Source organism: Pagrus pagrus, assembly GCF_965226575.1.
Source record: "Pagrus pagrus genome assembly, chromosome: 15".
Classification (NCBI taxonomy): Eukaryota; Metazoa; Chordata; class Actinopteri; order Spariformes; family Sparidae; genus Pagrus; species Pagrus pagrus.
Genome location: NC_140199.1, coordinates 16,338,818 through 16,363,009, shown reverse-complemented (window position 1 = coordinate 16,363,009; position 24,192 = coordinate 16,338,818). Strand labels below are relative to the sequence as shown.

At 43.7% G+C, this 24,192-nt stretch overlaps 1 protein-coding gene across 1 annotated transcript; it reads right to left on the bottom strand.

The window, feature by feature from the left end:
- Positions 1 to 15,207: 15,207 nt before the first annotated feature.
- LOC311270949 (uncharacterized protein) lies at positions 15,208 to 22,650 on the bottom strand. Its single transcript, XM_084376227.1, has 10 exons — positions 22,575 to 22,650; positions 21,701 to 21,801; positions 21,207 to 21,356; positions 20,567 to 20,766; positions 20,340 to 20,476; positions 19,904 to 19,997; positions 19,270 to 19,614; positions 18,970 to 19,150; positions 18,669 to 18,790; positions 15,208 to 18,176 (listed from the first exon to the last, which is right to left on the bottom strand). The coding sequence occupies exons 2-10, from the start codon at positions 21,780 to 21,782 to the stop codon at positions 17,862 to 17,864; spliced, it is 1,626 nt and encodes a 541-aa protein (XP_084232353.1). The 5' UTR covers positions 21,783 to 21,801; positions 22,575 to 22,650; the 3' UTR covers positions 15,208 to 17,861.
- Positions 22,651 to 24,192: the final 1,542 nt, after the last annotated feature.

The following is a 24,192-nucleotide window of genomic DNA, read 5'->3' as shown; positions in this document are numbered from 1 at the left end:
CCCGTCCATTTATTTCAATAGCTTCCAGGTCTTTGGACCGATTGACTCGAAACTTCTCCCAAACGTGCTCCTATACTGGCTGAACGAGACACAGCAGTCCCCGTTGGATTCGGGTGGAATTTGTATTTTTGGTGAATATTTTAGTGAAAGGGGCCATTTTAAATGAGGCTGGCTTAAGGCTGCTGTTAGGGCTAGGGTTAGGGTTAAGGGGCTGGGGTTTCGGACCACGGTCGTCTTTTGACCGATTGACTCGAAATTGATCACGCATGTCCTCCTCACCGGTGGAATGAGGCTCGCCAGTTTTGGTTGGATTCTGGTGGAATTTGTATTTTACATGAATATTTTAAAGGAAAAGCGGCCATTTTTCATCAAAACCTCGGCCGATTTTTTCAATAGCTTCCAGGTCTTTGGACCGATTGACTCGAAATTTCCCCCAAACGTGCTCCTGTACCGGCTGAACGAGACACAGCAGTCCCCGTTGGATTCGGGTGAAATTTGTATTTTTGGTGAATATTTTAGTCAGAGGGACAATCTTTCATGAGGCCTGGCTTAAGGCTGGGGCTAGGGTTAGGGTTAGTGATTGGCTGGACCGATTGACTCGAAATCGTTCAGGCATGTCCTCCTCACTGGTGTAAGCAGGGTCGCCAGTTTTGGTTGGATTCCGGTGGAATTTGTATTTTACGTGAATATTTTAAAGAACAGGCCATTTTTCAGGAAAATATACCCCGTCCATTTATTTCAATAGCTTCCAGGTCTTTGGACCGATTGACTCGAAACTTCTCCCAAACGTGCTCCTATACTGGCTGAACGAGACACAGCAGTCCCCGTTGGATTCGGGTGGAATTTGTATTTTTGGTGAATATTTTAGTGAAAGGGGCCATTTTAAATGAGGCTGGCTTAAGGCTGCTGTTAGGGCTAGGGTTAGGGTTAAGGGGCTGGGGTTTCGGACCACGGTCGTCTTTTGACCGATTGACTCGAAATTGATCACGCATGTCCTCCTCACCGGTGGAATGAGGCTCGCCAGTTTTGGTTGGATTCTGGTGGAATTTGTATTTTACATGAATATTTTAAAGGAAAAGCGGCCATTTTTCATCAAAACCTCGGCCGATTTTTTCAATAGCTTCCAGGTCTTTGGACCGATTGACTCGAAATTTCCCCCAAACGTGCTCCTGTACCGGCTGAACGAGACACAGCAGTCCCCGTTGGATTCGGGTGAAATTTGTATTTTTGGTGAATATTTTAGTCAGAGGGACAATCTTTCATGAGGCCTGGCTTAAGGCTGGGGCTAGGGTTAGGGTTAGGGTTAGGGTTAGTGATTGGCTGGACCGATTGACTCGAAATCGATCAGGCATGTCCTCCTCACTGGTGTAAGCAGGGTCGCCAGTTTTGGTTGGATTCCGGTGGAATTTGTATTTTACGTGAATATTTTAAAGAACAGGCCATTTTTCAGGAAAATATACCCCGTCCATTCATTTCAATAGCTTCCAGGTCTTTGGACCGATTGACTCGAAACTTCTCCCAAACGTGCTCCTATACTGGCTGAACGAGACACAGCAGTCCCCGTTGGATTCGGGTGGAATTTGTATTTTTGGTGAATATTTTAGTGAAAGGGGCCATTTTAAATGAGGCTGGCTTAAGGCTGCTGTTAGGGCTAGGGTTAGGGTTAAGGGGCTGGGGTTTCGGACCACGGTCGTCTTTTGACCGATTGACTCGAAATTGATCACGCATGTCCTCCTCACCGGTGGAATGAGGCTCGCCAGTTTTGGTTGGATTCTGGTGGAATTTGTATTTTACATGAATATTTTAAAGGAAAAGCGGCCATTTTTCATCAAAACCTCGGCCGATTTTTTCAATAGCTTCCAGGTCTTTGGACCGATTGACTCGAAATTTCCCCCAAACGTGCTCCTGTACCGGCTGAACGAGACACAGCAGTCCCCGTTGGATTCGGGTGAAATTTGTATTTTTGGTGAATATTTTAGTCAGAGGGACAATCTTTCATGAGGCCTGGCTTAAGGCTGGGGCTAGGGTTAGGGTTAGTGATTGGCTGGACCGATTGACTCGAAATCGTTCAGGCATGTCCTCCTCACTGGTGTAAGCAGGGTCGCCAGTTTTGGTTGGATTCCGGTGGAATTTGTATTTTACGTGAATATTTTAAAGAACAGGCCATTTTTCAGGAAAATATACCCCGTCCATTTATTTCAATAGCTTCCAGGTCTTTGGACCGATTGACTCGAAACTTCTCCCAAACGTGCTCCTATACTGGCTGAACGAGACACAGCAGTCCCCGTTGGATTCGGGTGGAATTTGTATTTTTGGTGAATATTTTAGTGAAAGGGGCCATTTTAAATGAGGCTGGCTTAAGGCTGCTGTTAGGGCTAGGGTTAGGGTTAAGGGGCTGGGGTTTCGGACCACGGTCGTCTTTTGACCGATTGACTCGAAATTGATCACGCATGTCCTCCTCACCGGTGGAATGAGGCTCGCCAGTTTTGGTTGGATTCTGGTGGAATTTGTATTTTACATGAATATTTTAAAGGAAAAGCGGCCATTTTTCATCAAAACCTCGGCCGATTTTTTCAATAGCTTCCAGGTCTTTGGACCGATTGACTCGAAATTTCCCCCAAACGTGCTCCTGTACCGGCTGAACGAGACACAGCAGTCCCCGTTGGATTCGGGTGAAATTTGTATTTTTGGTGAATATTTTAGTCAGAGGGACAATCTTTCATGAGGCCTGGCTTAAGGCTGGGGCTAGGGTTAGGGTTAGGGTTAGGGTTAGTGATTGGCTGGACCGATTGACTCGAAATCGTTCAGGCATGTCCTCCTCACTGGTGTAAGCAGGGTCGCCAGTTTTGGTTGGATTCCGGTGGAATTTGTATTTTACGTGAATATTTTAAAGAACAGGCCATTTTTCAGGAAAATATACCCCGTCCATTTATTTCAATAGCTTCCAGGTCTTTGGACCGATTGACTCGAAACTTCTCCCAAACGTGCTCCTATACTGGCTGAACGAGACACAGCAGTCCCCGTTGGATTCGGGTGGAATTTGTATTTTTGGTGAATATTTTAGTGAAAGGGGCCATTTTAAATGAGGCTGGCTTAAGGCTGCTGTTAGGGCTAGGGTTAGGGTTAAGGGGCTGGGGTTTCGGACCACGGTCGTCTTTTGACCGATTGACTCGAAATTGATCACGCATGTCCTCCTCACCGGTGGAATGAGGCTCGCCAGTTTTGGTTGGATTCTGGTGGAATTTGTATTTTACATGAATATTTTAAAGGAAAAGCGGCCATTTTTCATCAAAACCTCGGCCGATTTTTTCAATAGCTTCCAGGTCTTTGGACCGATTGACTCGAAATTTCCCCCAAACGTGCTCCTGTACCGGCTGAACGAGACACAGCAGTCCCCGTTGGATTCGGGTGAAATTTGTATTTTTGGTGAATATTTTAGTCAGAGGGACAATCTTTCATGAGGCCTGGCTTAAGGCTGGGGCTAGGGTTAGGGTTAGTGATTGGCTGGACCGATTGACTCGAAATCGTTCAGGCATGTCCTCCTCACTGGTGTAAGCAGGGTCGCCAGTTTTGGTTGGATTCCGGTGGAATTTGTATTTTACGTGAATATTTTAAAGAACAGGCCATTTTTCAGGAAAATATACCCCGTCCATTTATTTCAATAGCTTCCAGGTCTTTGGACCGATTGACTCGAAACTTCTCCCAAACGTGCTCCTATACTGGCTGAACGAGACACAGCAGTCCCCGTTGGATTCGGGTGGAATTTGTATTTTTGGTGAATATTTTAGTGAAAGGGGCCATTTTAAATGAGGCTGGCTTAAGGCTGCTGTTAGGGCTAGGGTTAGGGTTAAGGGGCTGGGGTTTCGGACCACGGTCGTCTTTTGACCGATTGACTCGAAATTGATCACGCATGTCCTCCTCACCGGTGGAATGAGGCTCGCCAGTTTTGGTTGGATTCTGGTGGAATTTGTATTTTACATGAATATTTTAAAGGAAAAGCGGCCATTTTTCATCAAAACCTCGGCCGATTTTTTCAATAGCTTCCAGGTCTTTGGACCGATTGACTCGAAATTTCCCCCAAACGTGCTCCTGTACCGGCTGAACGAGACACAGCAGTCCCCGTTGGATTCGGGTGAAATTTGTATTTTTGGTGAATATTTTAGTCAGAGGGACAATCTTTCATGAGGCCTGGCTTAAGGCTGGGGCTAGGGTTAGGGTTAGGGTTAGGGTTAGTGATTGGCTGGACCGATTGACTCGAAATCGATCAGGCATGTCCTCCTCACTGGTGTAAGCAGGGTCGCCAGTTTTGGTTGGATTCCGGTGGAATTTGTATTTTACGTGAATATTTTAAAGAACAGGCCATTTTTCAGGAAAATATACCCCGTCCATTCATTTCAATAGCTTCCAGGTCTTTGGACCGATTGACTCGAAACTTCTCCCAAACGTGCTCCTATACTGGCTGAACGAGACACAGCAGTCCCCGTTGGATTCGGGTGGAATTTGTATTTTTGGTGAATATTTTAGTGAAAGGGGCCATTTTAAATGAGGCTGGCTTAAGGCTGCTGTTAGGGCTAGGGTTAGGGTTAAGGGGCTGGGGTTTCGGACCATGGTCGTCTTTTGACCGATTGACTCGAAATTGATCACGCATGTCCTCCTCACCGGTGGAATGAGGCTCGCCAGTTTTGGTTGGATTCTGGTGGAATTTGTATTTTACATGAATATTTTAAAGGAAAAGCGGCCATTTTTCATCAAAACCTCGGCCGATTTTTTCAATAGCTTCCAGGTCTTTGGACCAATTGACTCGAAATTTCCCCCAAACGTGCTCCTGTACCGGCTGAACGAGACACAGCAGTCCCCGTTGGATTCGGGTGAAATTTGTATTTTTGGTGAATATTTTAGTCAGAGGGACAATCTTTCATGAGGCCTGGCTTAAGGCTGGGGCTAGGGTTAGGGTTAGGGCTAGGGTTAGTGATTGGCTGGACCGATTGACTCGAAATCGTTCAGGCATGTCCTCCTCACTGGTGTAAGCAGGGTCGCCAGTTTTGGTTGGATTCCGGTGGAATTTGTATTTTACGTGAATATTTTAATGAACAGGCCATTTTTCAGGAAAATATACCCCGCCCATTTATTTCAATAGCTTCCAGGTCTTTGGACCGATTGACTCGAAACTTCTCCCAAACGTGCTCCTATACTGGCTGAACGAGACACAGCAGTCCCTGTTGGATTCGGGTGGAATTTGTATTTTTGGTGAATATTTTAGTGAAAGGGGCCATTTTAAATGAGGCTGGCTTAAGGCTGCTGTTAGGGCTAGGGTTAGGGTTAAGGGGCTGGGGTTTCGGACCACGGTCGTCTTTTGACCGATTGACTCGAAATTGATCACGCATGTCCTCCTCACCGGTGGAATGAGGCTCGCCAGTTTTGGTTGGATTCTGGTGGAATTTGTATTTTACATGAATATTTTAAAGGAAAAGCGGCCATTTTTCATCAAAACCTCGGCCGATTTTTTCAATAGCTTCCAGGTCTTTGGACCGATTGACTCGAAATTTCCCCCAAACGTGCTCCTGTACCGGCTGAACGAGACACAGCAGTCCCCGTTGGATTCGGGTGAAATTTGTATTTTTGGTGAATATTTTAGTCAGAGGGACAATCTTTCATGAGGCCTGGCTTAAGGCTGGGGCTAGGGTTAGGGTTAGGGCTAGGGTTAGTGATTGGCTGGACCGATTGACTCGAAATCGTTCAGGCATGTCCTCCTCACTGGTGTAAGCAGGGTCGCCAGTTTTGGTTGGATTCCGGTGGAATTTGTATTTTACGTGAATATTTTAAAGAACAGGCCATTTTTCAGGAAAATATACCCCGCCCATTTATTTCAATAGCTTCCAGGTCTTTGGACCGATTGACTCGAAACTTCTCCCAAACGTGCTCCTATACTGGCTGAACGAGACACAGCAGTCCCTGTTGGATTCGGGTGGAATTTGTATTTTTGGTGAATATTTTAGTCAAAGGGGCCATTTTAAATGAGGCTGGCTTAAGGCTGCTGTTAGGGCTAGGGTTAGGGTTAAGGGGCTGGGGTTTCGGACCACGGTCGTCTTTTGACCGATTGACTCGAAATTGATCACGCATGTCCTCCTCACCGGTGGAATGAGGCTCGCCAGTTTTGGTTGGATTCTGGTGGAATTTGTATTTTACATGAATATTTTAAAGGAAATGCGGCCATTTTTCATCAAAACCTCGGCCGATTTTTTCAATAGCTTCCAGGTCTTTGGACCGATTGACTCGAAATTTCCCCCAAACGTGCTCCTGTACCGGCTGAACGAGACACAGCAGTCCCCGTTGGATTCGGGTGAAATTTGTATTTTTGGTGAATATTTTAGTCAGAGGGACAATCTTTCATGAGGCCTGGCTTAAGGCTGGGGCTAGGGTTAGGGTTAGGGCTAGGGTTAGTGATTGGCTGGACCGATTGACTCGAAATCGTTCAGGCATGTCCTCCTCACTGGTGTAAGCAGGGTCGCCAGTTTTGGTTGGATTCCGGTGGAATTTGTATTTTACGTGAATATTTTAATGAACAGGCCATTTTTCAGGAAAATATACCCCGCCCATTCATTTCAATAGCTTCCAGGTCTTTGGACCGATTGACTCGAAACTTCTCCCAAACGTGCTCCTATACTGGCTGAACGAGACACAGCAGTCCCTGTTGGATTCGGGTGGAATTTGTATTTTTGGTGAATATTTTAGTGAAAGGGGCCATTTTAAATGAGGCTGGCTTAAGGCTGCTGTTAGGGCTAGGGTTAGGGTTAAGGGGCTGGGGTTTCGGACCACGGTCGTCTTTTGACCGATTGACTCGAAATTGATCACGCATGTCCTCCTCACCGGTGGAATGAGGCTCGCCAGTTTTGGTTGGATTCTGGTGGAATTTGTATTTTACATGAATATTTTAAAGGAAAAGCGGCCATTTTTCATCAAAACCTCGGCCGATTTTTTCAATAGCTTCCAGGTCTTTGGACCGATTGACTCGAAATTTCCCCCAAACGTGCTCCTGTACCGGCTGAACGAGACACAGCAGTCCCCGTTGGATTCGGGTGAAATTTGTATTTTTGGTGAATATTTTAGTCAGAGGGACAATCTTTCATGAGGCCTGGCTTAAGGCTGGGGCTAGGGTTAGGGTTAGTGATTGGCTGGACCGATTGACTCGAAATCGTTCAGGCATGTCCTCCTCACTGGTGTAAGCAGGGTCGCCAGTTTTGGTTGGATTCCGGTGGAATTTGTATTTTACGTGAATATTTTAAAGAACAGGCCATTTTTCAGGAAAATATACCCCGTCCATTTATTTCAATAGCTTCCAGGTCTTTGGACCGATTGACTCGAAACTTCTCCCAAACGTGCTCCTATACTGGCTGAACGAGACACAGCAGTCCCTGTTGGATTCGGGTGGAATTTGTATTTTTGGTGAATATTTTAGTGAAAGGGGCCATTTTAAATGAGGCTGGCTTAAGGCTGCTGTTAGGGCTAGGGTTAGGGTTAAGGGGCTGGGGTTTCGGACCACGGTCGTCTTTTGACCGATTGACTCGAAATTGATCACGCATGTCCTCCTCACCGGTGGAATGAGGCTCGCCAGTTTTGGTTGGATTCTGGTGGAATTTGTATTTTACATGAATATTTTAAAGGAAAAGCGGCCATTTTTCATCAAAACCTCGGCCGATTTTTTCAATAGCTTCCAGGTCTTTGGACCGATTGACTCGAAATTTCCCCCAAACGTGCTCCTGTACCGGCTGAACGAGACACAGCAGTCCCCGTTGGATTCGGGTGAAATTTGTATTTTTGGTGAATATTTTAGTCAGAGGGACAATCTTTCATGAGGCCTGGCTTAAGGCTGGGGCTAGGGTTAGGGTTAGGGCTAGGGTTAGTGATTGGCTGGACCGATTGACTCGAAATCGTTCAGGCATGTCCTCCTCACTGGTGTAAGCAGGGTCGCCAGTTTTGGTTGGATTCCGGTGGAATTTGTATTTTACGTGAATATTTTAAAGAACAGGCCATTTTTCAGGAAAATATACCCCGCCCATTTATTTCAATAGCTTCCAGGTCTTTGGACCGATTGACTCGAAACTTCTCCCAAACGTGCTCCTATACTGGCTGAACGAGACACAGCAGTCCCTGTTGGATTCGGGTGGAATTTGTATTTTTGGTGAATATTTTAGTCAAAGGGGCCATTTTAAATGAGGCTGGCTTAAGGCTGCTGTTAGGGCTAGGGTTAGGGTTAAGGGGCTGGGGTTTCGGACCACGGTCGTCTTTTGACCGATTGACTCGAAATTGATCACGCATGTCCTCCTCACCGGTGGAATGAGGCTCGCCAGTTTTGGTTGGATTCTGGTGGAATTTGTATTTTACATGAATATTTTAAAGGAAAAGCGGCCATTTTTCATCAAAACCTCGGCCGATTTTTTCAATAGCTTCCAGGTCTTTGGACCGATTGACTCGAAATTTCCCCCAAACGTGCTCCTGTACCGGCTGAACGAGACACAGCAGTCCCCGTTGGATTCGGGTGAAATTTGTATTTTTGGTGAATATTTTAGTCAGAGGGACAATCTTTCATGAGGCCTGGCTTAAGGCTGGGGCTAGGGTTAGGGTTAGGGCTAGGGTTAGTGATTGGCTGGACCGATTGACTCGAAATCGTTCAGGCATGTCCTCCTCACTGGTGTAAGCAGGGTCGCCAGTTTTGGTTGGATTCCGGTGGAATTTGTATTTTACGTGAATATTTTAATGAACAGGCCATTTTTCAGGAAAATATACCCCGCCCATTTATTTCAATAGCTTCCAGGTCTTTGGACCGATTGACTCGAAACTTCTCCCAAACGTGCTCCTATACTGGCTGAACGAGACACAGCAGTCCCTGTTGGATTCGGGTGGAATTTGTATTTTTGGTGAATATTTTAGTGAAAGGGGCCATTTTAAATGAGGCTGGCTTAAGGCTGCTGTTAGGGCTAGGGTTAGGGTTAAGGGGCTGGGGTTTCGGACCACGGTCGTCTTTTGACCGATTGACTCGAAATTGATCACGCATGTCCTCCTCACCGGTGGAATGAGGCTCGCCAGTTTTGGTTGGATTCTGGTGGAATTTGTATTTTACATGAATATTTTAAAGGAAAAGCGGCCATTTTTCATCAAAACCTCGGCCGATTTTTTCAATAGCTTCCAGGTCTTTGGACCGATTGACTCGAAATTTCCCCCAAACGTGCTCCTGTACCGGCTGAACGAGACACAGCAGTCCCCGTTGGATTCGGGTGAAATTTGTATTTTTGGTGAATATTTTAGTCAGAGGGACAATCTTTCATGAGGCCTGGCTTAAGGCTGGGGCTAGGGTTAGGGTTAGGGCTAGGGTTAGTGATTGGCTGGACCGATTGACTCGAAATCGTTCAGGCATGTCCTCCTCACTGGTGTAAGCAGGGTCGCCAGTTTTGGTTGGATTCCGGTGGAATTTGTATTTTACGTGAATATTTTAATGAACAGGCCATTTTTCAGGAAAATATACCCCGCCCATTTATTTCAATAGCTTCCAGGTCTTTGGACCGATTGACTCGAAACTTCTCCCAAACGTGCTCCTATACTGGCTGAACGAGACACAGCAGTCCCTGTTGGATTCGGGTGGAATTTGTATTTTTGGTGAATATTTTAGTGAAAGGGGCCATTTTAAATGAGGCTGGCTTAAGGCTGCTGTTAGGGCTAGGGTTAGGGTTAAGGGGCTGGGGTTTCGGACCACGGTCGTCTTTTGACCGATTGACTCGAAATTGATCACGCATGTCCTCCTCACCGGTGGAATGAGGCTCACCAGTTTTGGTTGGATTCTGGTGGAATTTGTATTTTACATGAATATTTTAAAGGAAAAGCGGCCATTTTTCATCAAAACCTCGGCCGATTTTTTCAATAGCTTCCAGGTCTTTTGACCGATTGACTCGAAATTGATCACGCATGTCCTCCTCACCGGTGGAATGAGGCTCGCCAGTTTTGGTTGGATTCTGGTGGAATTTGTATTTTACATGAATATTTTAAAGGAAAAGCGGCCATTTTTCATCAAAACCTCGGCCGATTTTTTCAATAGCTTCCAGGTCTTTGGACCGATTGACTCGAAATTTCCCCCAAACGTGCTCCTGTACCGGCTGAACGAGACACAGCAGTCCCCGTTGGATTCGGGTGAAATTTGTATTTTTGGTGAATATTTTAGTCAGAGGGACAATCTTTCATGAGGCCTGGCTTAAGGCTGGGGCTAGGGTTAGGGTTAGGGCTAGGGTTAGTGATTGGCTGGACCGATTGACTCGAAATCGTTCAGGCATGTCCTCCTCACTGGTGTAAGCAGGGTCGCCAGTTTTGGTTGGATTCCGGTGGAATTTGTATTTTACGTGAATATTTTAATGAACAGGCCATTTTTCAGGAAAATATACCCCGCCCATTTATTTCAATAGCTTCCAGGTCTTTGGACCGATTGACTCGAAACTTCTCCCAAACGTGCTCCTATACTGGCTGAACGAGACACAGCAGTCCCTGTTGGATTCGGGTGGAATTTGTATTTTTGGTGAATATTTTAGTGAAAGGGGCCATTTTAAATGAGGCTGGCTTAAGGCTGCTGTTAGGGCTAGGGTTAGGGTTAAGGGGCTGGGGTTTCGGACCACGGTCGTCTTTTGACCGATTGACTCGAAATTGATCACGCATGTCCTCCTCACCGGTGGAATGAGGCTCGCCAGTTTTGGTTGGATTCTGGTGGAATTTGTATTTTACATGAATATTTTAAAGGAAAAGCGGCCATTTTTCATCAAAACCTCGGCCGATTTTTTCAATAGCTTCCAGGTCTTTGGACCGATTGACTCGAAATTTCCCCCAAACGTGCTCCTGTACCGGCTGAACGAGACACAGCAGTCCCCGTTGGATTCGGGTGAAATTTGTATTTTTGGTGAATATTTTAGTCAGAGGGACAATCTTTCATGAGGCCTGGCTTAAGGCTGGGGCTAGGGTTAGGGTTAGGGCTAGGGTTAGTGATTGGCTGGACCGATTGACTCGAAATCGTTCAGGCATGTCCTCCTCACTGGTGTAAGCAGGGTCGCCAGTTTTGGTTGGATTCCGGTGGAATTTGTATTTTACGTGAATATTTTAATGAACAGGCCATTTTTCAGGAAAATATACCCCGCCCATTTATTTCAATAGCTTCCAGGTCTTTGGACCGATTGACTCGAAACTTCTCCCAAACGTGCTCCTATACTGGCTGAACGAGACACAGCAGTCCCTGTTGGATTCGGGTGGAATTTGTATTTTTGGTGAATATTTTAGTGAAAGGGGCCATTTTAAATGAGGCTGGCTTAAGGCTGCTGTTAGGGCTAGGGTTAGGGTTAAGGGGCTGGGGTTTCGGACCACGGTCGTCTTTTGACCGATTGACTCGAAATTGATCACGCATGTCCTCCTCACCGGTGGAATGAGGCTCGCCAGTTTTGGTTGGATTCTGGTGGAATTTGTATTTTACATGAATATTTTAAAGGAAAAGCGGCCATTTTTCATCAAAACCTCGGCCGATTTTTTCAATAGCTTCCAGGTCTTTGGACCGATTGACTCGAAATTTCCCCCAAACGTGCTCCTGTACCGGCTGAACGAGAACAGCAGTCCCCGTTGGATTCGGGTGAAATTTGTATTTTTGGTGAATATTTTAGTCAGAGGGACAATCTTTCATGAGGCCTGGCTTAAGGCTGGGGCTAGGGTTAGGGTTAGGGCTAGGGTTAGTGATTGGCTGGACCGATTGACTCGAAATCGTTCAGGCATGTCCTCCTCACTGGTGTAAGCAGGGTCGCCAGTTTTGGTTGGATTCCGGTGGAATTTGTATTTTACGTGAATATTTTAATGAACAGGCCATTTTTCAGGAAAATATACCCCGCCCATTTATTTCAATAGCTTCCAGGTCTTTGGACCGATTGACTCGAAACTTCTCCCAAACGTGCTCCTATACTGGCTGAACGAGACACAGCAGTCCCTGTTGGATTCGGGTGGAATTTGTATTTTTGGTGAATATTTTAGTGAAAGGGGCCATTTTAAATGAGGCTGGCTTAAGGCTGCTGTTAGGGCTAGGGTTAGGGTTAAGGGGCTGGGGTTTCGGACCACGGTCGTCTTTTGACCGATTGACTCGAAATTGATCACGCATGTCCTCCTCACCGGTGGAATGAGGCTCACCAGTTTTGGTTGGATTCTGGTGGAATTTGTATTTTACATGAATATTTTAAAGGAAAAGCGGCCATTTTTCATCAAAACCTCGGCCGATTTTTTCAATAGCTTCCAGGTCTTTTGACCGATTGACTCGAAATTGATCACGCATGTCCTCCTCACCGGTGGAATGAGGCTCGCCAGTTTTGGTTTGATTCTGGTGGAATTTGTATTTTACATGAATATTTTAAAGGAAAAGCGGCCATTTTTCATCAAAACCTCGGCCGATTTTTTCAATAGCTTCCAGGTCTTTGGACCGATTGACTCGAAATTTCCCCCAAACGTGCTCCTGTACCGGCTGAACGAGACACAGCAGTCCCCGTTGGATTCGGGTGAAATTTGTATTTTTGGTGAATATTTTAGTCAGAGGGACAATCTTTCATGAGGCCTGGCTTAAGGCTGGGGTTAGGGTTAGGGCTAGGGTTAGTGATTGGCTGGACCGATTGACTCGAAATCGTTAAGGCATGTCCTCCTCACTGGTGTAAGCAGGGTCGCCAGTTTTGGTTGGATTCCGGTGGAATTTGTATTTTACGTGAATATTTTAAAGAACAGGCCATTTTTCAGGAAAATATACCCCGCCCATTTATTTCAATAGCTTCCAGGTCTTTGGACCGATTGACTCGAAACTTCTCCCAAACGTGCTCCTATACTGGCTGAACGAGACACAGCAGTCCCTGTTGGATTCGGGTGGAATTTGTATTTTTGGTGAATATTTTAGTCAAAGGGGCCATTTTAAATGAGGCTGGCTTAAGGCTGCTGTTAGGGCTAGGGTTAGGGTTAAGGGGCTGGGGTTTCGGACCACGGTCGTCTTTTGACCGATTGACTCGAAATTGATCACGCATGTCCTCCTCACCGGTGGAATGAGGCTCGCCAGTTTTGGTTGGATTCTGGTGGAATTTGTATTTTACATGAATATTTTAAAGGAAAAGCGGCCATTTTTCATCAAAACCTCGGCCGATTTTTTCAATAGCTTCCAGGTCTTTGGACCGATTGACTCGAAATTTCCCCCAAACGTGCTCCTGTACCGGCTGAACGAGACACAGCAGTCCCCGTTGGATTCGGGTGAAATTTGTATTTTTGGTGAATATTTTAGTCAGAGGGACAATCTTTCATGAGGCCTGGCTTAAGGCTGGGGCTAGGGTTAGGGTTAGGGCTAGGGTTAGTGATTGGCTGGACCGATTGACTCGAAATCGTTCAGGCATGTCCTCCTCACTGGTGTAAGCAGGGTCGCCAGTTTTGGTTGGATTCCGGTGGAATTTGTATTTTACGTGAATATTTTAATGAACAGGCCATTTTTCAGGAAAATATACCCCGCCCATTTATTTCAATAGCTTCCAGGTCTTTGGACCGATTGACTCGAAACTTCTCCCAAACGTGCTCCTATACTGGCTGAACGAGACACAGCAGTCCCTGTTGGATTCGGGTGGAATTTGTATTTTTGGTGAATATTTTAGTCAAAGGGGCCATTTTAAATGAGGCTGGCTTAAGGCTGCTGTTAGGGCTAGGGTTAGGGTTAAGGGGCTGGGGTTTCGGACCACGGTCGTCTTTTGACCGATTGACTCGAAATTGATCACGCATGTCCTCCTCACCGGTGGAATGAGGCTCGCCAGTTTTGGTTGGATTCTGGTGGAATTTGTATTTTACATGAATATTTTAAAGGAAAAGCGGCCATTTTTCATCAAAACCTCGGCCGATTTTTTCAATAGCTTCCAGGTCTTTGGACCGATTGACTCGAAATTTCCCCCAAACGTGCTCCTGTACCGGCTGAACGAGACACAGCAGTCCCCGTTGGATTCGGGTGAAATTTGTATTTTTGGTGAATATTTTAGTCAGAGGGACAATCTTTCATGAGGCCTGGCTTAAGGCTGGGGCTAGGGTTAGGGTTAGGGCTAGGGTTAGTGATTGGCTGGACCGATTGACTCGAAATCGTTCAGGCATGTCCTCCTCACTGGTGTAAGCAGGGTCGCCAGTTTTGGTTGGATTCCGGTGGAATTTGTATTTTACGTGAATATTTTAATGAACAGGCCATTTTTCAGGAAAATATACCCCGCCCATTTATTTCAATAGCTTCCAGGTCTTTGGACCGATTGACTCGAAACTTCTCCCAAACGTGCTCCTATACTGGCTGAACGAGACACAGCAGTCCCTGTTGGATTCGGGTGGAATTTGTATTTTTGGTGAATATTTTAGTCAAAGGGGCCATTTTAAATGAGGCTGGCTTAAGGCTGCTGTTAGGGCTAGGGTTAGGGTTAAGGGGCTGGGGTTTCGGACCACGGTCGTCTTTTGACCGATTGACTCGAAATTGATCACGCATGTCCTCCTCACCGGTGGAATGAGGCTCGCCAGTTTTGGTTGGATTCTGGTGGAATTTGTATTTTACATGAATATTTTAAAGGAAAAGCGGCCATTTTTCATCAAAACCTCGGCCGATTTTTTCAATAGCTTCCAGGTCTTTGGACCGATTGACTCGAAATTTCCCCCAAACGTGCTCCTGTACCGGCTGAACGAGACACAGCAGTCCCCGTTGGATTCGGGTGAAATTTGTATTTTTGGTGAATATTTTAGTCAGAGGGACAATCTTTCATGCACAGCAAAATTCCCAGTGTATATTGTACTCTATAAGTGTACATTTAACTCCAGTTTCGGTGTATATATAGGTCCAAGAGTTCGGTGTTCACTGAACACCGACAACAGTGTAAAATATATACTCAAAATAAAGAGTTGGACTTGAACCCTCTGAGTGTGCAATTGTACTCTGTCACTGGTACTTTTAGACACTACTTTGGTGCTTTTTGACACTTGCAGTGTAAACCTAGAACTCCCAGAGAGTAAAAGATATACTCTTAAGTAAGTAATTTGTAGCACTTTTCAGAGCTGATTATTTAACACTCTGAGAGTGAGAATGTACTCTATGACTGGTGTACACCCAACACCTTTGAGGTTAATTATTAACACTTCAGGAATGTATAGTCCACACAAGAGTTTCTTGAAAAAATAACATCTTTATTATTATTGTTAACAAGTATCTTGTCTTAATGTTGTTGAAGTGAACAGTCAACTCTTGTTAGGACATAAAACATGTCTTAAGTTATGGAGCCATGGTGCAAAAAAAAAACCTGGACATTTTTGCAAAAATAATTGCCAAGATGAAAAAAAAAAGCATGTTACCACTTCAGTGACACATTTCTTATACAAAAACATGCACAGGCACCACATACTGATCATCTCTGTCAAAACCATACGTTGTCTGCAGATCAAATGGCTTAAACAGGAGCAACTCATCAACTTTCAGCATGGATACATTTTCAGGATTTCCCTGTCTGACATGAAAAGAATGAAAATGCTCTGCAAAACTAAGCGTCTCAAAATCTTCTGCTACAAGAAAATAGTCTCCATTAAATGCAACAATGTCTTTGATCTGACTGAATACTGGGAAATCCTCCTCTATGTTTGAACAAACCAGAAGGCCTGGGCGATACTCTGTCCCAAAACAAGTGATCCAAGATGTCACATCAACTTCACAGTCCAAGTCAACCTGCTGTTCTTCAGCAATTATTTCACCATTTGCCAAGGCATTAAGCTGAACAGTTTTTACTGGACCACAGTTAATACTTTTAAATGGCATTGATTCCCAGTGGTATGCCACAGCCATCTGATGTTTTTTAGCTAATGACTTTGTTATATTTTTGAAATTTTTGATTGTGTTCTTGAAAAACCTGTGTTTGGCTTCGAACCTCATTGCCCAAACATGAAGAATTGGACCTATTTTTCGTATGGATCTGGGGTAATGAATCATGAAGTGATGTTTAGGAATCAATCTGCGATGTGAATAAAGCTCTTTGAAAAGTGTATGATGTTCAAGAATGAGATGCTTCAGACATACTGTCATACCATCAGTAATGACAGGAGAAAATATGATGTTCATGATTTGCAGCAGAAGCAGCAAGAGTCTCCAATGTGCATTTCCTTCTTGTACAACATCTCCAAATATCAAGGGCACATTCCGGATCAAGCTAAATGTCTGAATGGCATTGAGACCAATTCCATTTCCAGTCTGCTCCAAGTTTACTCTGGTTGGTCGATTTTTTCTCTCAACAAAGCCATAATTGTATGAATATATCCTGTTACAAATATCTATCTTGGATATGATGTTGTTGTCTGAGAGGTAACCAAAAAGCAACTTTAGCTCAAACTGCCCAACTCCTTCCAATATGTCATGCATAATGTCTACAGCATAGTTATCAGAAACATCAAAGTACTGTAGATCATTGAGTAAACATGTTCGCTTCACTCCAAATGTTGATGGCAGTGTAGGATCTGCTTTCAAGTCATTGCAATGCTGAGCATGCAGTACTTTATTGCGAAGTGTTATTCTTGGATCATCATCACTGAAAACTGTCTGTGAGGTCTGTTTGTCTACCAGACAAAAGCGGCAAAAATAGTTTGAACTGAATGATTCTACATACCCAAGTAGTGAGTGCAATCCCAAATTGTCCCCAGTCACCTGTGCAATTGTTCCACAAACTGCTTCATCAGAGAAAGGAACTTCAACTCCTGTACACTCGAGCACTTTCAGATCTTGTACAAGGGGTTCTAAGATAACATTAAATCCATACTTCTTTACATCCTGTGTATGAAAAAGTGCCAAAAGATGAATATTCATAAGCGCTGAGTTTATCTTTGGAGACAGATTTCGTAAAATAAAGTATATACTTCCAATCTTATGGATACCATGTTTGGATCCTAGTGGATTTGCCACTTCAAAATCATCATAGAATATCTGTATTTGGAGAGAGTTTGGTTTTTTAGAGAAGAGAGAGTGACCTTTAAAATAGCTCCCATCACAGAAATCTTTATAAAACCCAGTCTTCTCACAAGGCTGCAAAATATGATTTAAAATCTCCCCGTTGTTGAATATAAACTTCAGCGTTTCCAATAGAGGAATGTACACAAATTTGTCTGTCACAGGAACCTGATCGTATGTGCCAGTGGTTCGATTTCTTCTGGTGTCATACCTCACCCCTAGAGCGACCTCAACAGGTTCTACAAGACCCCATTTCTCACTGAAATGTTTTTTCCATTTTGTCTCAGTGTTCAGTTTGCTAAATGGATTTTCAAGGCTTTCGAAATAATCATCAACTTTTGTTCTAATGTCCTCAACATTTGGGAGTAATTTTACAACATCATCTTTAACATTTGAATGCAGTTCCTCTACAAGCTCCTCCATATTTTCAACAACAGTCGTTATGACATTAGTAGCCACACCAGAGCTTTGGAGTTTTGCAATAAGGGATGCACACATTTCTTGGGTATGTTGTTGCCTAGTCTCATTACAGCTTTGAGAATTCACTGGTTGCTCTGAAATTAAAGCTGACATTGTTTGCTGATCAGATACAACAACTGAAGGAGTGACAGATTCATTATCAATTTGAACTAGACTTTCAGGACTATGCTTAGAATGGAGATGTTTCCTGAAGCCTGAAAAAGTGCAAAATCTCTGACGGCATCCATTCTGGTCACACACCAAATGAAACTTCTTGCCGGGAAAAAAGGCATGTGTAAGTTTGAGATGACGAAGCAATTGCTGGATGGTGACAAAAGTAGACTGGCAAACAAAGCATTTGTACATCACAACTTCAGTTGAGGAGCTTTGCCCTAAGGTCCTTGACTCTGGGAGTTTCATGAGAAAGCCCTACATCGATATTGTAGATGGTGGTTTGCACAAATGTGTACATGCTGTTTAGGGCCTGGTCATAGGAGATGCCAAACACATAATGTGTCTTGAAAAGTTCATCAAAGGCTGACAGGGAAGACTTGGCCTTGCAGGGAAGGAGCTCACCATCCATTGCAATGTAGTATTCATGGATGTTGTTTCTTGTCATGCCAACTGCCAGGATGTAGGGCTGCTTCCGCTGGGCTGGACCAGAGTGCTCCTGAAGGCTGCGACCCGCCTGTAAGATAACAATCAAAAGTATAACTACGCTATACATCATTTTTTTTATGGATAAGTCAGACAGAAATCTGATAGCACAGTTGGAGAATCAATTCAAAAGAAAAAAGAATTAATCAAAATTTTAATTAAAGATGTAAATGAATTTATGTTAGTTGCTATTTATAATATTATAAAAATGTGTTTATATGTATTGCTATTAATAAAGTACCGCAATTATAAAAATGTGTTTATATTTATTGCCAACAGATTAATTAAACCCTCTTAACTATATTCTTAGATTCAGATATTTGCTGACTGAAATTTACTTTATCCAGTATGTTGTCATGCTACCCCATCTTGTGACTCTCTCTCCCTGTGAGAAAATACACTTGGGAAAGTCCCTTTGTATCAAGAGAAATGATAATTGGTCAAAACATTCATTTGTTTTTGGAGTGTGGATTCCACTCGTTGATATTGGATCGTTTCAAAATGGAAATCAGGATACACTAACCTTATGAAACTTCACTACATGATCCACAGCTTCCCGGATACTGATCTTCACGGCTCCCTTCTTTCCACTTGGTGGCAGGAGGTAGACCAGCAGGAGGATTGAGGCCATGTCACTATCCCAACCTGAGAAGAGGGGAGGAGAAACTCTAATTTCAGCATGAGATGCACCTGACAAATCAATATAAACATTCATATGGCTCTTGTCAATAAAAAATCAGCACAACCACGTCACAGTCAATACAATAAGACAACATTTGAAATGGTGGGCAGATATACACAGGGAATTCATTTATGTCACTTACCTGGGACCTCGTCATCCTCATCAGGGTTCTCGTCTGCAGACTGAATGAGATAGTCAAGCTGGGGTGTCTTACTGAGGTTTTTGGCTTGCTCGATTACTTTCGCCTTCAGGAGTGTTCCCCACTTCTCCAAGAATTTTGATGAAGTCTCTGCTCCAAACAACAGCTCAAAGTCTTGTAGAACCTAAAGGAGAAGAAGCAAGTGCAGGTGTACTTGATTATGGTGGCAATGGAAGGAAGTTACCATTTTCATCTTTACAAAGCTGTTATTGATGGAAATTAACATAATTCATGTGAACTTACAAGGCCTTTTGTGTCAAGGAACCTTGGGAAAACTGTAAGCACTCCGCTGCATCGCTCAGGATCATGGATCAACTTTTGTCTGTGTTGGAAGGTTGCTCTCATTTTTATGAAGATCTGTTCTTTGTCTGTGCTGTGTTTCAGTAGAGATATGGCCTCGCAGCATTGGTCTCCCTCCAGCTGTTGCTCTTTAGTTACTTCCCTCTCCAACTCCGGTCCACTGCTGTCTGAAGTTTGAGAGCTCCTTCTCCGAACTCCACTGTTACTGCCGCCGCTGAGTTCTCGCTGTGTGTTTTTGAGCTTCCAGGCAATGTAGCCCTCGTTGCTATCTGCATCATAGAAATGCTCCTAAAAACAATGTTGAAAAAAAATTAAGAAATTTAAGCATGATTAGACACCTAGTGAAAGGAACTATAAGATGGAAAATGCATCAAAACATTATTCATTTATCAACAAAATGTACAAACAAAATATTGCTCTTAACACAGTACTGGATTGACTGTCATTTTCAAGAATGTTAATTGCCCCCCCTTGCTGCCTGCACAAGGAAACCTGTCTATTGCTCCTATGAAACAACAATATTTGTATTATTATAATTTGAAAAGTTGGTTAACTTCTCTTTAAAATATATACTCACATAGCCCATTTTCGAGTAGGGATCTTTTAGAGAAGGGAACAGTGTCACAATCCCCAATGCATATTGTGTTCTTTTGTCCTTTGGCGGAGCTCTTCTGTGGGGGTAAACGATAGGTTGCATTGACAGGGAAAAAGGCTGTATGACAATTTACAATGGGGACCATAGACATGTCAACTCAAATAAACTACTAAACAATATACAAGTTGCATGGATAAGGCTGTGTGTGTCTTGCAGATGGGTAATGATTAGTTTAGATTAGAATATTGATATTTTCATGGCATTACTTAGCCATATGATGCAAGGCCACCGTTTACTGGCCATTGTTGTCCTTTACTGATAATCTCATTTGATTACAACCAGCTGTTTTTTTTATGAACAATCAAATACTATGAATATACTCTTGACTGAGTTGTGCACCATGAAGCATTTGACTTACCCATACTTTTCCAACATATCAGCGACAACAATGTTGACAAGTTCACGGCGTGTTCGATCCTTCATCTCTCCTTTTGTTGCATATTCTTTAAGTATTTTCTCCCCTCCAGGCTTTTGTTCCAGAACTCTCTTGACAAGCTTAAAAACAAATAAAAATAAGCCAAACAAAAAATTTTGATGTCAAAAACATATTTAGAACATGGCAAAAGAATGTACAAAAAAACTCACCTCTTTGGCCTGTGAAGAACTGTCATCAATATGCTGACTTTTTTGGGACTTTGGAATGCCATCATCAATGCATGGTCTTTTTGGAGACGTCAGAAAGATGTCATCAATGTAATGTCTTTTTGGAGACATCAGAAAAGTATCACTCTCTGATGAGCGTGATGATAGTGACAAGGTGTCTGTGCATGAAGATGCAGGAGAGTCTGAAAAGAGGGAGCACATCATTTTCAAAATCATGTTTTACTAATGATTTCATTAATTGACCCACAGTTTCAATTAAGAGTAGGTGAGAGCATGGGATGGTAAAACTGTGCATCTGTTTTTGTTTTTTTAATACCAGTAATAGGCTACAATCAGTTTTTGTGGTTGATACGGCCACATATTAAGCAATTTAGTCCATGACAGATAGTCTACTAGTTGGTAACTGAGTGCTCAGGTCAGTATTCTTATCAGTTGACATGTTTCATAGGTAAATGGATTGGTTCTGAAAACAATGAAAAACAAATTCTAACTTATTGAAAAAATTAAATTTAAACAGGATATTGCTGAGAACCAATAATTTTTGTGTTGTAAAGTCCATTTCAATGGTTACACGATAATACTGTAACCTTGCAAAGTACAATTTGATCAAATGACCACTTACCACCAGTAACTGAAAGAGTGTCAACAATGGTCCACAGGATGTCGGTTTTTTCCTCCAGAATGTCACTGAAGACCTCTTCATCGACCTCTGTTCCAGTGTCATCCAGCACATATGTATCTTTTTCAGTGGGTATACTGAACTTCATTTTAGCTTTGAATACAGAAAAAAAAAATTAAATAAAGCTTGGGGTGCATTATTGTTCATCTTACTACCACATACACAGGACAAAGTGGGAAATAAAGTTTTTAGTTTTTCTATCTTAATGGGCCACAGCACTGTAGACTAGCATGATGCCAAAAAGAAAAGAAGGCAGTTTCCAGAGTTGATTCCGGTACTGAGGAAAAATGATTAAAGTTAAAGCAAAATATGTCTTTAAAACCTTACTGTGGCCAGCTGCAAGTATATCTCTTATTGGAGTTAGGAATGGCTGTTCATTGCCCAATGACACAATCTACCTATCTTTTAGGCTACAAAAAGCAGAGACATTAACTTACCCTCCTTGAGAAAGTCCGAGTGTGAGGCTCCATTTAGTTTGATGTACTTCTTCTTCCCTTTGTATTGCACTTTGAACAGCATTGCTGCAGACCTCCCACAACTACAACACAAACATACAATTAGTGTAATGTCAGTGGACACAGTGCAAAGTCAGGCTTTGTCCACTTTTTATTTCTTTTCTACAACTGGACGCCGTCAAACCGGGAGAAATGGCGGACACACCTATCAACTAAGAAAAGGAAATTCAGTCCGAGCAAAGCGCTGGACCGTCGGACCCATACCCGGCCGTCGCTGGCAACAGGGGCCAGGAGGGCTTTGCCACGATGAGGACGGCTAGCCACGTGTGGAGCTGCCACAGTGCTGACCTCTGCTCAGACACGTGCTAAGCTTCCGTTCTCATCATGGTGGCTCGTGGCATAGCATTCGTGGCTTCCGTTGACGGCGACGACTGAGTATGGGCACGACGCTCCAGCGTTTTGCTCGGACTGTATTTCATTTTCTCTGCTAGCAAGTGTGTATCGTGCACAGTTACCCACTAGCAGCTAATTTCGAGCGGGAGTCGGAAGCTTTGAAGTAACGTTAGCTTCGGTAACGCTAGCCACCGAGGGAGGGGGGTTAGCTAACTTTAAACCAATTCTGTGTTTTCTTTGTCAAATAACCTGCTTTACCGTGGCTAACATTACAAACACAATATTAATTCTGATAAATTAAACATTTGTAGTGACTTTACAACTGATATAGCAAGTTAGCTAAACTAAATTGAAACCGTGTTTGCCTATTAACGTTAGCGTTTTTAGTTATTTACGGTAAATTACTTTTGAGGATTGAAATACTTGATATTTCGCATTATTTATTCACTTTATAGTTTCTTACCTGGCGTCCCGCGAGCTGTACTCTGTCTGGCAGTCATCGGTTAGTGCCGTTGCTGCTGCACTCCAGGAGAGCTCAGAGCATGTGACTGGATTCAACCAATGAGAGGGATTGGAGAGCTGATGACGAAATCGAAACCTAACTCTCGGTGCGGCCGGGAAAGACTCAATCAAGCAATAGACTCTGAGGGAGTTCATCATTGTAAAATAAACACTACAATAACTCTACACTAACACTATTCATAGAGGAACACCACAGAGAGATTATGGTGCAACCTGAGAAGTGTACTTTGTGCCCATTTGACACCAAAGTGTAAAATTTCTACTCTCGTCATCAAGACTCTGGGATTTTAACTCTCTGGCATTTGCTGTGTGAGGCCTGGCTTAAGGCTGGGGCTAGGGTTAGGGTTAGGGCTAGGGTTAGTGATTGGCTGGACCGATTGACTCGAAATCGTTCAGGCATGTCCTCCTCACTGGTGTAAGCAGGGTCGCCAGTTTTGGTTGGATTCCGGTGGAATTTGTATTTTACGTGAATATTTTAATGAACAGGCCATTTTTCAGGAAAATATACCCCGCCCATTTATTTCAATAGCTTCCAGGTCTTTGGACCGATTGACTCGAAACTTCTCCCAAACGTGCTCCTATACTGGCTGAACGAGACACAGCAGTCCCTGTTGGATTCGGGTGGAATTTGTATTTTTGGTGAATATTTTAGTGAAAGGGGCCATTTTAAATGAGGCTGGCTTAAGGCTGCTGTTAGGGCTAGGGTTAGGGTTAAGGGGCTGGGGTTTCGGACCACGGTCGTCTTTTGACCGATTGACTCGAAATTGATCACGCATGTCCTCCTCACCGGTGGAATGAGGCTCGCCAGTTTTGGTTGGATTCTGGTGGAATTTGTATTTTACATGAATATTTTAAAGGAAAAGCGGCCATTTTTCATCAAAACCTCGGCCGATTTTTTCAATAGCTTCCAGGTCTTTGGACCGATTGACTCGAAATTTCCCCCAAACGTGCTCCTGTACCGGCTGAACGAGACACAGCAGTCCCCGTTGGATTCGGGTGAAATTTGTATTTTTGGTGAATATTTTAGTCAGAGGGACAATCTTTCATGAGGCCTGGCTTAAGGCTGGGGCTAGGGTTAGGGTTAGGGCTAGGGTTAGTGATTGGCTGGACCGATTGACTCGAAATCGTTCAGGCATGTCCTCCTCACTGGTGTAAGCAGGGTCGCCAGTTTTGGTTGGATTCCGGTGGAATTTGTATTTTACGTGAATATTTTAAAGAACAGGCCATTTTTCAGGAAAATATACCCCGCCCATTTATTTCAATAGCTTCCAGGTCTTTGGACCGATTGACTCGAAACTTCTCCCAAACGTGCTCCTATACTGGCTGAACGAGACACAGCAGTCCCTGTTGGATTCGGGTGGAATTTGTATTTTTGGTGAATATTTTAGTCAAAGGGGCCATTTTAAATGAGGCTGGCTTAAGGCTGCTGTTAGGGCTAGGGTTAGGGTTAAGGGGCTGGGGTTTCGGACCACGGTCGTCTTTTGACCGATTGACTCGAAATTGATCACGCATGTCCTCCTCACCGGTGGAATGAGGCTCGCCAGTTTTGGTTGGATTCT

Bases quoted from the DNA above. Each gene is read 5' to 3' on its own strand.
- LOC311270949 (XM_084376227.1), bottom strand. From the start codon at position 21,782: ATGCTGTTCAAAGTGCAATACAAAGGGAAGAAGAAGTACATCAAACTA. The intron at 21,357-21,700 runs GTAAGTTAATGT...CTGTATTCAAAG, and splicing joins CTCGGACTTTCTCAAGGAGG to CTAAAATGAAGTTCAGTATA. The intron at 19,998-20,339 runs GTAAGTCAAATG...TTACCCCCACAG, and splicing joins GATATGTTGGAAAAGTATGG to AAGAGCTCCGCCAAAGGACA.